The sequence below is a fragment of the Anneissia japonica genome, unplaced genomic scaffold (genome assembly GCF_011630105.1).
Source record: "Anneissia japonica isolate Jap-2015-1 unplaced genomic scaffold, ASM1163010v1 scaffold288061_len129757_cov149, whole genome shotgun sequence".
NCBI lineage: Eukaryota > Metazoa > Echinodermata > Crinoidea > Comatulida > Comatulidae > Anneissia > Anneissia japonica.
Window position 1 is genome coordinate 55,245 of NW_022693355.1, and position 18,312 is coordinate 73,556.

The 18,312-nt window shown below is 33.4% G+C and overlaps 1 protein-coding gene across 3 annotated transcripts in view; it reads left to right on the plus strand.

Annotated features, from left to right (window-relative positions):
- Nucleotides 1-159: 159 nt before the first annotated feature.
- The window catches only part of LOC117100704, a 33,770-nt gene continuing 15,617 nt past the window's right edge, over nt 160-18,312 (plus strand). The window contains exons 1-5 of one of the 3 annotated variants that reach the window (XM_033240491.1): nt 160-285; nt 13,999-14,419; nt 15,292-15,599; nt 16,065-16,370; nt 16,627-16,873. In XM_033240491.1, coding sequence (XP_033096382.1) covers nt 14,002-14,419; nt 15,292-15,599; nt 16,065-16,370; nt 16,627-16,873 — 1,279 coding nt within the window. In that variant the 5' untranslated portion in view covers nt 160-285; nt 13,999-14,001. Of the gene's footprint in view, nt 286-7,092; nt 7,320-13,998; nt 14,420-15,291; nt 15,600-16,064; nt 16,371-16,626; nt 16,874-18,312 lie in introns of those variants that run through there. The other 2 variants (XM_033240490.1, XM_033240492.1) reach the window with 2 other exon arrangements.

Consider the following 18,312-nt stretch of genomic DNA (forward strand, 5'->3'; position numbering starts at 1 on the left):
CATCAGTGTTTTATAAAATGTTATAAAGCTATACGCGCGCACGCTGTTTGGTGACGCGCGCACGCTGTTTGGTGACAACATGGCGCCCATGCGCCAAGTTGGCCAAACTCTCTCTATCTACGGCTCTGGAACCAAAGATCGTATAGCGCCGCTAACGATCTTTGGTACATGGTTGAGCCAGAAAATAGGATCGCGAAGTGGGTGAACGTCCAGTCGTAGATGGAAATGTACTGATTAAAAGCATTAGAAAAAAGCTCAAGACTGCAATATTTATTATATAGATCGGTAGGTGCCTACGCTATCATTAATAAAATGCCATTTTGATAATTTTCTAAATAAGTATTTGCTTAGTTATGCCTGTTCGGCCTATGTTTTCCTAGTTCTATCCTAGGCCCTGCCCTAGTTAGACTCCTTCCAACCAAGGCTTAGTATTAGGTAGGAAGGAGAAGCTGGGCTAGGCTATTCGTGCGGCGCAACATAAAAATGATGAAAAAAGTATTTGCATCATCGCTATTTTTAGCATTGTCGTCGCCATATTATTCTAGTACGAACACTGTATTTTGGCCTAGCCTAACAGTGTAGGCCTTTTGTCGGAACTCTGAATTGAATACAAATTCTTAGATTTTTGTCTTATTTTTGTTGCTTAGCCTAGGCCTAGGCCTAGTCCAAGTTCACTGTAAAGTCATACAGTATAAAAGATTTTGATTCTACAATCTGCTGTGTGTGGATCAACACTTTTTGTCCATGCTGTGTGGTACGTGATATTGCAGGTACTGTTAGTAGTATTTTAAAATCTTCCGGAGCGTAGGCCTAGCCTAGGCATCGGTACACCGTCGTACACGTATGTCGTTAAATCACTTGTTTGTAGAAGAAATGTAAGTAATATTACTTTTAAACTTAGTTATTATATGATTCACTGTTGTTGGATTAATTGATTTTCAAGTTTGCATAAATGGTAAATACGAAGAAGACGATAAATTTTGTCGGGGAACCAACAAATAAAAAAAAATATTTACATGTAATATTCGTTTAGCCACCATATCGTTTGTGTTAACTTTTCATCACAACAACAACCAAATTATTATTAATAATAATAATAAAAATAATTCAATGAGACTAATTAAAAATAATTTGCGTTCTGTTATGACAAATGCTCATTTAGATAGCCTCATGATGGTTGGAATACATCATGATAGGTGAAGCAACCTCGACCATGACAACGTGGTTGACAGATTTCATGCAAAATTTCCAAAATATAGAATTTCACTTTCAAGAATGAGGATTTGAAAATTAAATTAGATGGTTACATTGCATACTCTTTGTTTCTTGCTTTATTCAAAATGTTTTGGTTTTGGAAGCTGATGTCTACATTAGAAAGCATAGCCTACATGAAGTCATATTATAGTAACTTGATGCCTATCAAATAAGTAATAAAAATTCGCCATAATTCATCAAATATCCGTGGCATCCGGGGGGATTTGCCCCCTGACCCCCACTGGGGGCCCTGGGTGGCCCCCTGGCCCCCCAGCCAAGTGAGACTCGATTCGCTCCACTAGCCCCCCCGTCNGGGGCCTTTACCCCCTCCGTCAGGCAGGTCCTGGCCCCACCCCTGCCACTTTGTAATTCTACTTTGAATGATAAATGTTATAATCTCGAATTTGTGTGGATGAATAAATGTTATATTGAATTGAAACAAGGAACAGTGTTTAGAAAGTGGTCCAGTGTTTTATTCCTGATTGCTCTTCAGTTTCAGAAAGTAACTTTTATACAGGTTGCCTATAGGCCCAGCAGTCACAAATTCATAGATAATTTCCATTGTTATTTGATTCAGTAATGTGCTTTTGTTATACACGTATTTAGATTATCGTTTATAATATGATTTAAATATATAAATAGTAATAATAGGACACTTGACCCAATCAAGCAATATCAAATTCTTGCAAACTTGAAAGTGCAGTATATATATACTCCAAAAATATGAAATGTCAGTACAGGGGTAATGTTCTTATTTTTATTTTAGAACTTTATTGATGTTTATGTAAATGTTAATCGCCACATCCCATGATCAAGCAATATTAACTCACTGTATCTTGGACCTGCTGAACTGTAGATGTTAATACAGGTACAGTCAACTCTCCCAATACCGACCACCCTTCGGACCGTCCACTTTGACCGGTTTTCGTCATGTTTACGTCATGTTTACCTACCTTGGTTCCCCGACCTTCAGTCGATAATAAGCCTAGGCCTAGCAAGGTACAGCAGATAGGTACACCACACTGCATCATGTACTGTGTAGGCCTACTGACCTGAGAACGTCATTTAAAATTCATGTTTTACTTTATTTTTACATTATTTATGTTGTACGTACCTATTTTTTTGTGTCGAAGTCTATTATCAATAAAAATTTACACAAATCAACTTAATGTGTATCATAATTTATAATAAGTGTCAGTGTTATTTTTCGTTCGATCGCCATAATCTGCTTCGCTTCAACGTGGTTGCACACTTGATTGGTTTTCGATGCCACTGGCATAACCTTGGGGTGGGTCACTGAATGCTAAAAATAAGTGCTAACTTATGCAGCGCCCCCTAAACTGCGTCAGCCAATAGAAAACAGTCAGAGGTTACAGTCAAAGTGTCATGCGCAATTGTTTTTATGAAATCGATAACCTTATGTTGGGACCGCTTGGTTTGCCTTAGCGTGAGAATGAATGCAAAATGTGAGAAAAGGATACGTTCCTTAATAAAGAAAACACACTCATGAACTTTTTTTTTATCAGTTTATTAAACAAATGAAATCTAGGCTTATTTCAATTAATTAATTAATTAATTAATGCGCTATCGGCGTGTCACCCGATCAACACTAACAATCGTACACGTGGTGTTGTTCTGTGATTTGATAGTTGTTATTTGGAGTCAGTCGATGTAATTTTATTGTTCCGGACTTAAGAATTTGGCCGGAATTCGGAATTGGGAGATTCGCTTTTCAGAAAGTATTTTAATACAGTAAGAATAGGAATGATTTTGGGACTTTAAAAAACAACCGGTTTTGCATGAAATCCAGTTGACTGTATAGTGTATGTGTAATGCTTGTGAAAATAACATTTTCATGTACTATACTGTATTATGAAAGTGTAAAAATAAATACCCTGTATATTTTATTTACAAACAAGTTCATGAATTGTCTGCTATCCTTTTGATCTTAGTGCATGCAAGCATATCATACATCATAAAATCAAATAAATAATAGTAATGTTAATATGCTCATTGCCACTCACCATGATCAAGCAATATCAACTCGCTCTAATCGTGCAATTGCAGAAGGTATACAATACAAGCAGACACTAATTCAGTATTTGGAATAATTTACAAATTCCATAGTTTATTATAACTTTGTTTATTATTTAATGCACATGTGGCTTAATTTTATTATAAATATTAACACTAAAAAGAAATCAACAAGTTTACTTAAACACTTCTTTAGGCACAGGAATAATTTTATTTTTAAAAAAGTACTATGTATTGTAACATTAATCTGAATCGGGCCGGCTTTATCTATCCTTTTTCTTTATTGGGTCTTCAGGAAAATCTAAAACGGTTTACAATTTTCTGTCTGATGTTGATGATTGCAATCTCAGGAACAAAATACTGGACCATTTCTTCTACAAACAATGTATATTTAATGACGTACATGTCGCCAGTATACCGACGCCTAGGCCTACACTCCGGAAGATATTAAAATGCTAATTTTTGTAACTTATGATTCGAAAATGAAGGTGAATTTATGATATATGGTATTCGTGCCTTTCCAAAAAAAAAACTGGATTATACAATTATACAAACAAACAAACAAACAAAACAAACAAACTTTGACTCCAGAGAGATGCTTGTATCTGATTGGCTTTCACACAAAAGAGGTCACAGCTCACTGGCAACCCACTTGCAAGCGGCTGTTCACATGGATCGAGAGTGAGTCTGCATCAAAAGCCGATCGAGAGCGGTCACCCACCACAAAAACTGCTCTTGAGCAGTTATTCACATGAAGGCCCAGCCCGCGAGCCGGTCGTTCGCTCGCGAGCGACCTAAGACATGTGAGCCCGGAAATAGTGTTGTACTCTGAATTTTAGTCAAAATCTTTTTAAGTTTTAAATAATATTAGAAAATCAGAAATTTGTTTCTAATTTCTCAAATTTACTTGTGATCGATTATACTGTAGTTTAAATAAAGATGAGAACAGACCCAGAGCATAGCGTAGACAGCGCACTAGGCTAGGCCAACATTCCTTGAGTGCGTACTGTAATATTAAATTCGCGAATAACGGCGGACCTAAATACCGGTAGTATAAACTAAGATTATTGTATAATAGGCTAAAGAAATATGCATCAATATTTTACTGTTTTTCAAAAAAAAGATCAAAATATTGAGGGCACATTCAAGGTAAGCCAGTGTTACACACTGGCCTAAATAAAATGTACCGTGTCGTTTATCTGTACTGGTACTGTGCTAGTGCACGACTCTATATGGCGGAATGTTTACCTCACACTTCTTGCTAGCCATTAGGCCTATGTAAAAAGATGTATCCCCCCCACACTACAGTAGGTCCTCCAAATTGAGAGACCTATACTGTATTGTTGAGTATTTAACATTAATTTACTGTACAACAAATCTGCTTTATTAGTTATAAATTCATTAAACGAGGGAGTTGTAACTGATTGCGCTATGCTGCTGAGTTGAGAGCGAGGCCTGCATGATCACGCAATCACACACCCCACGTATTGGTTGATTTTGAACCGTCCGTTTTCCAACCAGGTATAAATATACTTATATACGATTATACCCATGTAAATTTGAGAAATTATTCATCATTTCTGATAATGACATACAGTACTTACTATAATATCGGAATATTTAATTCCAATATGATGGCATGCATTTCAATACTTACCATACTATCTTATACGCATGTTGTGCTAGAAATTTTCACCGGGTAGACGATGAACTTGTTTCAGGCTTGTTTCTTCGAGATTTCCGTCCCGCCAAATTTCGGTAAAAGTAGTTTTCTGCATGAAATCCACTTAAATTCAATTAAACGTTGTTTCATCAAATGAATGTCTTATCTTTTTATCTTTATTTTCCACCTGCAGAGTGTACATGTAGCCTTTTTTCTGCATTATTATTTTGAATTTTAATTTCATTTTAATTATTTACTTATTTTTATGTATATTTTATGACAGAACTGACATGAATGGTAAGAGATAGACAAAATAAGATGCAAATACTCTTTGGGGTCACAATCCATCACCACCCTGGCGCATTCCTGGACCTCTGCCTAGGTGGCTCAAACAAAGGAGGTCTGTAAGCACCGTTAACTAACTGTTAAATCAGTGTAATCCTTGGCTGCCTGCTGAGTTTATCAGGGATTAGTAGATCTTGGGTGTTACGTAACACCCGGAGTTTGAAGCCAAACTCCTGGTGTATTGGCAAAATGGCTCTATGCAGTTGTACACGGAATGACAGTAGTTTCAAATGGTGCGCGCAGTATGAAAACTGCGCAAGGTTTCTTTAACAATTATCATGAAATGTGACATTTAATTTATTTACTGATATAAACTATTATTTTGCAAGATGTACAGCAATTCTTCACTTGGTCATTCGATTCGCCAATTATTCATTGGAATGGGTTTCTCAATCACTGAATAAGCATTTTTGTGGTAAATATGGAATTGCCATTTCCAGGCATCTTAGAGGAGGGGCCCGTACTGTAGTCTTAAAATAAATCACCTCAGCTGTAGTGGGACTGAAATTTGTTGACTTTCAAGCCAGCAATGGCGCCAACATGGCACCTTTAAGACTGCAAGATTTTGAGCAGCTTAAAAATGAAACCCTAATCTGGAAAAGGTTGAAAACCAGTGTAAAGTACATGTGTTTTCTCTGTGTGTTTATTCAGGCTGTAGTTATGCACCGACAAAATGTACGATATTTTCCAAAATTGAAATATGGGCCTAGTGTACAATTACTACCATTACTGTAATTTTGGAAATCATGACATTTGATATTAAATTAACAATTGAAACATGTTTTTAGTGAAACACTAGCGTATACAAGCTTAGGACTTAAAGCCAGTGTTAAAATATGTCGTATTGCTAATCGGGATATGATAGCAAGATACTAATTAGCAACTTCAGCCTTAAGCTATATGAAATTTAGGGTATTTTGGGGGTTGACTTATACTGTAAGTTATAATCTTTGTTGACTACCCCATTATTGTAAACAAACAATATTTTTACACTAATGTAACAATCATTGGATTGTGTATTATTGGAAGTTAATTCAGTAACTTATGATCATCTTTGTGAACTAAAATGTTTCAATTGAATATGTTAATCATATTTTATCAGATGTTATACACTGTATCTATGGTAGTACACTATAAGGAGTATGATATTTTATTTTTTATGTCACATTTTTTGTCACGGGTAATAGTACATAAAATAAGAAATGTTTGAATTATGTCCTATAATTTTCACCAACAACCTAAACAAGTGTAGACTCGGTATCAAAGTTTTTTCATGTCATTGTCAGACTTTACATAGTGTTTGATTCAATTTTGTTAGTGTGTAATTGTTTAAGCCCTGTATCAAAATTTTATTAGACAAAAAACTTTTGTATACCCATATATAGTCATGATATGGCTATATATGGTCATGATGTGATGTCATCAAGACCATATTTATGCATGTCACACTAAATATCTACATGTAAAATATTTTATTATTTCAAGATATTTAATTCTAGACTGCTTTAAATTTCATTACAAACTTAAATGTTATTGGAATATATTAGTGGATTAAAGTACTGTGATCATACTTGTTTGCTTGTATTAAGTACATTTTTAAATTTATCCCTTTTAATGTATAATTCAAAGACTTCCTTACAAAATCCAACACTGCATCAGTGGTGGCTAAACTTGAAACATTAACATTCATTGGTAACAAACTGGTAAACAGGAAGTACAGAATGTGACGTAGCTAAACCCACAATGCAACATTCATAGCACAGTGAGAGTGAACAGGTTGCCATTTTGTCACTGTGCATAGAACAGGACGGTAGACGATGATTGAAGAGGATTTTTTTATACACTTTTTTTGTGTATATTCAGCATTGAAAAGTCTGTTATATATTGGCAGATTTATTGGCTACTAAGCGCTGACATTCATTTTACTGTACAATTAGTTTTGTGGATCTGAAAGTAGTTTATAGTCTACAGCATTTTCTGGATTTTGGAAACGTACACATTATTTCAGTACAATTTGACAAAGGTAGGACGCCATAGAAATTTAAAAAAACTGTCAATTTTATTTTGTATTTCTAAGGTTTTCAATTGTGCAGTAGGCCTACTCCAACTTTTTTTGAAGCCTAGTAGTACCAGGAAGTGGATATGACTGCTTCTGCAGTACAAAGAAGCAAGTTTCCCATTTGTGGTTGCTAATCGTGACCTAGGCTAGGCCTTTGGGTGATGCAATGTACCACCGGCCACTACAAACAATAAACCTATCTTTGTAAACATACAGTAACATACTTAAATTTATTATAAACTGTACTATGTGGTTTATGGTATGTGATTTTCAACAGGTTTCTAAAAGTACATTAATGTGTGCAACAAAGGCACCTGTTTCATGACCTTTGCCGTTTGTCGCTTAGTATGTTGTAAACTACGCCCTATAGTATGGTAGCCATTTTGTTTTAAAGAGTCAATTGATACATTTATTAACTGGTAGCAGATTTCGAGTTAATTTACAAGTTCATTTTCGTAGGTATGTGTTGGTTTCTTTGTACCTCATTAAAAAAAAAAAATAAAAGTTCTTTCAAGTTATGTTTCCCTTCCCTGGTAAACAGCATAACTCAATATCATTAATGACGTCAATAGTTAAGTCAATAAACAGTTAAACAAATATTAGATATCGATATGCTAATTTTTAAGTTTTTGTTTTGATTTCCAACCAATAGGTTACTTATTGTTTATACATGGGTGCAACAATCGTTTGGAATTCTATTGGAGATATCACTGCACTCACCTAACAGTAACACCTCTACAGTAATAATAATATGTTTATCAACTGCTATTTTTTGTGAAACATTTAGTTTGGATTTATACCTTATACAAACAAGCATTTTAATTTTTTTTTAAATAGTGAAAGTTGAAACATAATGAATGATGAATTTTTTTTAATGAATAGAAGGAATGTTCATTGTTTTTAAAACATAGTATATTTATTTTTTAACAAATATATAATAATTAATATTATATGGACATATATTACTCAATACAGTAACAAGGATTTTCTTTAAAATTGTCAAAGTATCAAAAAAGCATGTTCATATCAACTACAGTAGTGGCCACATATGATTTTTAAACTTTCAGAAAATAGGGATTTTTTTTACCAATTAAAAAAAAAAACTAACAGTACTATTGAGCCTGAAATTAACTGGTAATTCAGTTTAAGGATTTTTTATATAATAAATATTCTGTAAAAATAGCAGCATTTATTTATTTGATTCTTTTTTAAATAATGGCAGGGCTAGAAATTTACATTTTTTAGCCACTAGCAACCTATTGCTAGTTAAGTTGTGAAAAATGTACCTACCAAAATGAGTTAGCTCAACTAGTAAAATATATTGATACCAACCCAACATACAGTATTATTTTTGGAAAATAGATTGTATGAAAATAACAACTAATGATGTACTTCTGTAAATTGTAGTAGGTAGGCCTAGCCTAGGCCTAGTCGTAAGCTGCGGCAAGGTCTAAGGTAGTAAGCCAATCACTACGCAACTTACGTGCAGAAAAAAATTAATGTTGTTGGGACACTTCACATCTTATTTCCGGTGCTCAAGATGGGGGAAAAAATGATCGTTTTTCATCGATTATAGGCATTTTTAGTTGATTTCATAATTAAATGATATAAAATAAAATTGTGTATTCGTTTTTTGTAACTATTCTTTCTTATTATATTTTACTTATTTTTATTTTTTTTATTTGCTGGTTTGTGAATGTTTACCCAGCAATTATGACAAACCTACTAGCAGATTGCTAGTTTGCTAGCGCGAATTTTGTGCCCTGAATGGGCAATTTAAAGTGTTTTGATGACATTTTTAAGGATTTTTTTCCAGATTTAACCTTTCACAATGTACAAAAACCTATAATGTTGGTTTACTGCACAGGTCTCTGTTGTAGTTAAAAACCAGGAGATAAAAAGTTATGTTCTTTTCCTTAGCTGTAAAATGGCTCCTTTTCCCTGATAATGTTTGAATAAGAGATTCTAATGTTTCAGTATATAGTTCAGTGATGATGGTATGTATAATATTCATTGATTTAGTGGGTGTATTACTTAATCCTCTGTTTATATCACTATTAATCTTTATAATCTTGTTAAAGTCAATAATTATTTAATTTATGATGGTGGAAGCAAATTGTTTAATTAACTCTACTGATTATTTTATGTACAAAATATTATTTATTGTACTTTTGACAGTTAATGGTCGCCTAAAGTAGTTTGAATGTTGTAATTAATTCTATGGAGGCATGCTGTTTTTTCACCTCCAAATTGAATAAAAAACCAGATTTAAGTATTAAATTTGGTTAAATGTTTAATTTAAAAAAAAGGCTTAATTTGTTGTTTTTAGGCCTAGTAACTTTGTAAATTATTAAAATGGCATATGTCATGCATTCATTCTGACATAGATCTGTAGTTTGAATATAGCCTGTGTTTCCATGATCTAATCCAGTGAACTGGAAATTTTAGGGGAATCCCCATTCTTTTTACAGCAGCGCGAAATTGTACAGAATTCATGGGCAAGTCACGAGTTGTGCTAGCCAGTGGCAAATTACTCATTCATGGGCAGATTACAAAGTAGTGCTACTAGAAAGGAATTTCTTCATATGTATATCAGATAATTGAAGTATTTTTAATACCTCCTTGGTAAACCTAGAATTTTTTAAATAAATTCCTATATACTTTACTCTAATAACTTGATTAGGCCCCATAAAAAATTATTAGTTTATCATCCCCTCCCTCATCCCTTTTGGGGAAATTCAGATTATTTTTTTTTTTTCAATCAACATATATTTTTATTTAAAACGGTCGTTTTTGTCATCTTTTTTTATTTGAAAAGCTCAGGATTTCTTGCAAATATGTTTACTGGTACAACAAAAACATATTTTTCAAATATAAATTTGATTCCATTCTTATAACTTTATATACGTGTCCCTAACCATTGATTTATTTGTGAACATCGGTAAAATGGGGGCGGGTTAGCAAAGAAAAGAAAAGACCTCCCTCCCTCATCAGTTTTTCTTCTTTGATATTGTGATAAACTAATATTTTTTTTTTATGGGTCCTTACATCCTAATTGTATTGTGCTATCTAAAGATACAGTACAGGTATATGATTTTGTAAAAGAAGGGCATATTATCAAACTGCTTGGTAATTTTCCAAGACATTGTACTGTAGACTGGGTAATTTTTGTACTCTTTTTTTTTTAATGAACATCTAATGGAAACCTTAATAATACATTTGGTTTACATGTATACTGTTGGAATGTTCTTATATAGTATAGCCTGGTGTTGCTACAGGTAGGTACCTCACCTTAGCTGTGAGTGGTCTTTTGAAGAGGTTTTATTGTTTTTAGGACTAGGTACAAGAATTACTGGTTATGTTTCATTTTTTCCCCCTTTTAACACAAAAAGCCCTTACGTGGCCTAGCAGTTCGGCATATATTCTGTAGGAATAGGAATGTACACAGTCAAGGTAATTTATTACGCAATATTTCTATCCTTTGTTTGTGTTCATTCATGATTTATACTGTATCATATCATGAACAAGTCAGTGAAGTTAAGCTTTTCCAGAATGCATTCACCCTCTTTCAAATACAGGCCATAATAATGTGGCTTTTGATCCTTTGATATGCTAATTACTAATCATACGATTGCAGTGGCTGATCATTCGATACATGGTGTATTGCAAAATAATTGTATAAAACGTTTTGATTTTGCAAATCACTTGAAGATTTTTTTCATTAAACAGACTGTGTAAGTAGAATGGCTTTAACCTTTTTATAGAATAAGAAAATGTTCAGGATATTTATGAAGTATTTTCAAATTTCATTGATTATTATTAATTTTTACTAATATTTTTGTCCTTAATTTTTTTTTTCTGCTATAGGACACCATTCCTAGGGACATTTTTACCACCTTAACTGCAATCATAGGCCTACAGACAACTGTATACTGTAACTCACTGTTTATTTATTCTTTCTTTTGACTGGACACATTTTCAATACAAAAGTACTGGTCTCCCAAATAGTCCAGTTAAAAATTTTGGGATTAAAATCTTAACATAATCAAAATACAAAATCATTAGAATTAAAAACAAAAAACAAAAACAACAACAAAAGGCATGAAACATGAAAGAAAACAGAAAAGAATTTAAATATGTGATAAAATTCAAAATTAAGAAAAAGCACTTTTGAAAATATCCAAACTCATATTGGTTGCATTTTTCCTTATGTCAATTGGTAGGTTATTTCATTCTTTGGCAGATCTATACTGAAAGGTTCTTTTACCATGATTGTTATTCCAGTTTGGTACAATTAAAGTGTTGCCACTTTGGCTACGGATGCATTTAGAGTGAATATTTTCAGAGACAAGCATAGACGACAGATATGATGGTGCATACCCTTGTAGACACTTATAAATAATTATTATAGTCATTTGTACAGTATTAAAATAAAACAATGTTTACATATTGAGCTCTGTCCCCATTTTTAAGGTACTTCAATTTAACTGCTGGTTCATTCCCATTAAATACTCTTTTATTTTCCACATTTTAATGTTTATAATGTTTTATTCTTGTTTTGTATTAAAAAACTAACTGTATCTTAGACTAATGATTAAAAAGGCATTAATTACTGGTATACTGGTAGACCAGTTACCGTAAATGCTTGAATAACTGCCGCTCTTGAATAACCGCCGCTTGTGAATATTGTTTTTTTCAGCCACAAAAAAATTGATTTTACGTGGAAATATGTGGATATAATAAACAAACTGGTACATTATGTATGTTGAATATATATTTATTGTAGGAAAGTGTCAGAGTAGTTACTTTTTGAAAAAAATGTGTATTTTTAGACGATTTTATGCATCAGTGTTGATGGCGGCGCCTTCCCGTTCAAGGGTATTACATTACATAAACAATTATCATATTTCATATTTTTAATTACTCTAATCATTGAAATTAATTAAAAATTCAGTAAGAAACATTTTTTTATAAAAATTTTTGATATTTTCTCGAATATTTAGTGAAAATACATGCACACAATACTGCACATACGATTTCTTTTTAATTATTGTAAATTAATTAATTACAATAATCAGCGAGCGCTTCAGGTGCTTTCAGGTATGATTGGGTTAATCGAGAAGTGAATAAATAACTTAATCTCTGAATATAATATAATAATATTAATTTTGTAATTATACTCGCTACAGTCCTGTAAGGCTTACTACATTTTCTACAACATTTCAAGCTATGGTTTTGGTTGTTTAATTATTTTCATGTTACGTGCCTGTGCAGTGTTATGGTTTTAGAATAAAAACTTGCAAAATTATTGTGTCCTATAAAAATACTAAGTTTTCTTTAAGTTATACTTTTTTACTGAAATTTAACTGGATAGAAAGGCAATCGTCATCTATCAAACTGCCCATCAAATAAACATTGTATCACATGGTATTTCTCCATTCTGTTTTGTTTACTAACGTGGTGCATGATGGTTGCATGCTTCACATAGTTAGTAGTGATGATTTAGGCCAAGTTAGGCCTAGAATTACCAATTTATGTTTAGCTTAATATCGGCTTTCATTAGCCACCATAATAATAGAATGATAGATTGAATAATAGATACATACTGTATGCTCACTAAGTATTTTATTATATCAAATTTGAATAAAACTTAAAATAATTGTTGAAACCCACACGGTCGAAAAATTTAACAGAATTGTAAAAAATTATACAGCCATTTAGGTTACGCGAGAGGAATTGGGATTTCACTAGGCATGCTGCCCTAGGTAATGTGTTGCATTACAAGCATTTCCAGTTGTTTGTAATCGGCTGATAAAGTTGAAATTTTGTTATTTTAATATTTGCATAATTGTTACCCATTCTAAACGAAAGAACCTTTGTTTATCTCTGTTTAAATTAGTTGGGCACTCATAAAATCTTAATTGGCAAATGATAAAAAAAAGGAGGAGTCGTTTTAATATTAGGCCAAAAAAAATGTTTGTGTTGGCTACGCTTTGGAAAAATCCAAAAACTGGGTAGGTCGGTAGGAAAACTTTAAAAAAAATGTTTTTTTCTTAACAACCAAAAATATGTTTACGCCTAAAATATAGAAAATACACAAATAATACAACAATTTGGGATTCGCATCACATACCATCAAGTGAAATAGACTTTGCCTTGGCCCCCTAGCCTGACCAAAGCTATTTCAGTTTTATTTGCTCATAAATAAATATTGTTTGTTGTAGTCAAGTATTAAAATAAAAACGGGAAAAATGCTGATCCTGAATTTTGTAAAATTTGGGTCGGTCGGGCGTGGCCAAAGCAAACTTTTTTTGGGGGGCCTTAGAGACAATATGGTAATGCTGGAAAAATCAAGGAAATGTCTGAAGTCATCGAAAAAAATAAGATACCGGTAGATTGAATTTATTTTTTGATTGGTTTGAAACCTTAATCCAGGCACACACTGCGCTGATGGTCGCTGTATGATGTGATTTCATAGAGAATGTGATGATGCACTTTTGGGCAATTTTTGAGTATAAACCCACCTAATAATTTTCAGTGAATTTCATACCCATGCCTCTGGTCATTTTCTCGGTCAAATGCGGTATATTGTGTATGTTATTTATACCCTTGTTAATTTTGCTGTACTTGTTTCTTTTAATAGAAAATGCCTGCTATGCCAGATGACCAGGAAGTAGACTACTTTCAGTCTCAAAGTCAAGAAGAGTGTTATAATTGTAGAGTTCAAGTTCCTTTGTTTCCCCAAGTAAAGAGGTGTTATACTGAAGATGGGAAGCCTTTGGTGGTAGACATTGGTGTAAAGTGTAAAGGAAGCAAAGAAGAGATTAGAGAACTGGAGAAAGCTGGTTTCAGAGTAGAAGGCAATGGGACAGTCTACATATTCGGTGATGACATTCCAAACATGCAAAACGTATATTTTAGGGAGCCAGTTACAACTACTGAAGATTCATTTGATGACGGGGAGCAACCTGAAAAAGGGAGTGAGTTGACTGTTCACTTGGATGAGACAGATTACAGTGAGAAAAAGCCAACAGAACCCTTAAGCGAACAACACAATGAATCACGTAAGATAACATTTCTATATATTTTATAAACTTATATACACAGTGTTTTCTCTAGTATTTAGGAGTGGTGATTGGCGACACACCACCTCCCCGGGTCTCGGGAAGGGGGTAATAACACACCCAAAGTTTAGGATGAAAAAATCATAGTTATGATTAAATGTACCTAAGAATTTGTGGTGTACGAAAATCAAATCATCCCAAAAATAGTATTGTTAAAATTCAAGCTTGACCAAAAAGAAATATTTGTTATTTTAAAAAATGGCAAAAAAAGATCCTCGCCGTGATTGTGTCGATCTTTAGGGAATGAGGACGTTTGTTAAGGAGACGGTTCGCACGTGGCGCCTTGGGTCGGACTGTTCCATTTTTTTTGAAGGGGTGTTCCGTTTTGGGAACAATGGCAATTAGTCGGTTATCCAGGTAAGTATCTCACTCATAGACTACCAACATCACAATTGATTTGTGTAATTAAAAAAAATGGCAAAAAAAGATTTATATATATTCAATTTAAGTCTGAGAGTGCCATTTCCGGTCATTTGCAGTTGTCATATCATATATCATCAATTTTCTTACCTCAGCCCTGGGCTGAGATGGTGTTGTCCCCCTATCCGTGAAAGTCCTTCCTTGGGCCCTGTCGATTTCAAATTCCTGGATCTACCAATGATATAGTTCAAACAAATAACTCCTTCAACTAAATTAAGCATGTTACAAAAAGTTAAACTTCTCTTATTTGTTATTACATTTAGTACTTTGAAGAACATTCATACGAAGTTCAACTAGCATAACTCAAAGTCATAAAATTAAAGTATATAAAATGGGAGGGTTGACTGTATATTGATTACAATCACAATTTTGAACTATTTCTTTAACAGTAGAAGACGAACGCAGCACTATTATTGAAGAAGCAACAGTCGTTGAGCATGAGAAATCTTCCCTAGTGATAGCATCTCCAAATTTCAACTGTCTTTCTGCCTCCACTTTTGACCCATCATACGTGGACAACAGACATGAGAAGAGCATTCCATTAACCACGCATTCACGGCAAGTGAACTCAGAGTCTCAAGATGCGAGTCTCGGAAATAACAAAGCCAGTGGAAGAAAGGTTACCGGAGATCCTCAGAATTCAAAAGGAGAAAGTTCTCAGCAACAAAATCAAGAACAGCAGAAGCAAAAACAACAGGAGGTTGGTTTTTCTTTCATTTAATAAAATATTTAATATTGTTTTTTAAAATAATAGTTAATTTTTTGCTTGATTGCTTAGTGACTCACAGAGAATTATATTAGTGGGCTTTCAATTTGTGACGACATTCAACGTAACGATGCCATGTTTATTTAACTGGTATGTCTGAAACGTTGTGCGCTATGTTCTCTTCTGAAATCTAAAATGGTTGTTGGCGGAATCTAAGTTCAGTAGAGAACAAGGATTGTACAATTAAACATTAGTGTGTCAACCTTCTGCATCGTCAAAAATTGAAATTGATTTACAGTAGAACATAGAACTCGCACAACGACAGTTATGGATGAGTGAATTTGTTATACGTTCAAATTCTACCTTCTCAAATCAAAATCTATTTTCTTTAGTTGCCCCTATGCATTTTATATATTGTTGAAATTGACACATCTTATTTGATTTATTATGAAACCAAAGCAGCCTACCACTGGTGGGGATTGTAGTGATGTTAGTGGTTCTGGAGATGCTGGTGATGAACGGAGAGATGATGAAGACGGTGGACGGAGAAGAGGTAATGGAGATGGAAGAAAAGACCAATCTTCTACACAAGGAGAGGAGGAGGTAAAGGAGGAAGTGGAGGTGGAGGAGGAGGAGGAGGAGGAGGAAAAAGGCACAGAGGAAAAGGAGGAGAAAGACACAGAGGAAAAGATAGTGGAGGAAAAGGAAGAGAAGGACATAGAGGAAAAGGATGAGGACGAGGAACAGCAGCAGGAGAATCTTAATGTAAGTGGGTCTAGATGAGTATATATATATATTTTTTTAGCTTTTACTAGAAGTTGTGTTAAAATGATTATTGATATTGTTTTTGTATTATTTTATTTTATAACAACTTTTATTTAAACAATAATAATTAGTAAACTTAAGTACATTACATAGTAACTAAATTGTCATAAGGTACCTAAAAAACAACTTTAACAATTCAATTTCATCAATAAATAATGTAATGATATAGTCATTGATTTATCATTTTATTTCACAGAGTCCAGCATACATTTCAAAGTGTCTGAAGGCAGTTATGGAATATGCAAGAGATCAAAAAAATGGTGTATGTAATCAGCCGACAGAATTTACCAGACGAGGTGACTGCTTTCTGAAACATTTACAGCAGTGTCATCGGGGACACACTGCATGCAAGAATTGCCATTTTATCTTGTATACTTTTGAAGATCTTGTGTCAAGTACACCAGATGCTTTCCCATTTTACAAGGATTATGAAAGAGCAAGAAGTAAGTGTTATTTTATAATTCATCTTGCGTCTTTCTGATTTAACAAACACACTTTTGTCAAAAAAAATCATAAGGTCTGATGGAACATACGCTGTAGAAACTAAAGACATTCTGTCCGAAGAAGTACAACATTTTAAGAACTTATATGCCTCTGAAAAAAATTAGTAAGACTGAAATTCATGAATATTTAAATTTAACAAAATCATCTAAACTAACTATTCCTGAACAACAATGTTGTGAAGGAGAATTAACCATCCATGAATGTGAAAATGCAATACGAAATATGAAAACCAATAAAGCACCTTGGTCAGACGGCCTTAACAGTGGAGTTTTATCAATCGTTCTGGCCCAAAATAGATACTTTGGTATGTAACGCATTAAACTGGTGTTTAGAAATGGGAAAATTATCAAATTCACAACGAAGAGGGATAATAAATATAATTTATAAAAAGGGTCAACATGAAAATTTAAGCAATTGGAGACCTATAACTCTCCTAAATGACTATAAGATTGCCGCAAACAATTGCTGCAATATGTAGCAGTAAACAAATTTATAATTGTTTTTTTATCAAAAAAATGTTTAGAACCTACAAATTCTCAATCAAAGTGGCATAACTTTTTTAATACAGAATTTGACTGGGAACTTACCTGGTCATGGAAAGTAAAATCTATCAAAGAAAACAAGCTCAAACAGATAAACTATAAAATATTGCACCTGTCTCTTATACACATCTAGATGACCTTGGTCAGACGGCCTAACAGTGGAGTTTTATCAATCGTTCTGGCCCAAAATAGATACTTTGGTATGTAACGCATTAAACTGGTGTTTAGAAATGGGAAAATTATCAAATTCACAACGAAGAGGGATAATAAATATAATTTATAAAAAGGGTCAACATGAAAATTTAAGCAATTGGAGACCTATAACTCTCCTAAATGACTATAAGATTGCCGCATCAGTTTCAACAAAAAGATTACAAAAAGTTATAAAAAAAAATAGTTAGTAGTGATCAAAAAGGATACATTGAAGGCCGTTTTGGCGGCGAAAATATTAGGTTGATAGAAGATGTGATCGAATATATGGATATTAACAGCCTAACAGGAGCTCTGATTAGCGTAGACTTTACTAAAGCTTTTGATACTGTCAACAGAGACTTCCTGATAAGTACGTTGGAACATTTAAACTTTGGCCCATATTTTATTAAGTGGGTAAATGTTTTTTATTGTGATACCGAAAGTATTATTATGAATAATGGTTGGTGTTCAAGTAGTTTTAAAATGAACAGAGGCATTAGACAAGGCTGCCCTCTATCCGCACTATTATTTATCATTGCAACAGAAATAATGGCTGTAAGACTTAGACATGATAAATTGATTAAAGGCATTATTTTACCAAGTATAGAAGGCCCACGTGTAAATGAATTGAAAATTGCACAACT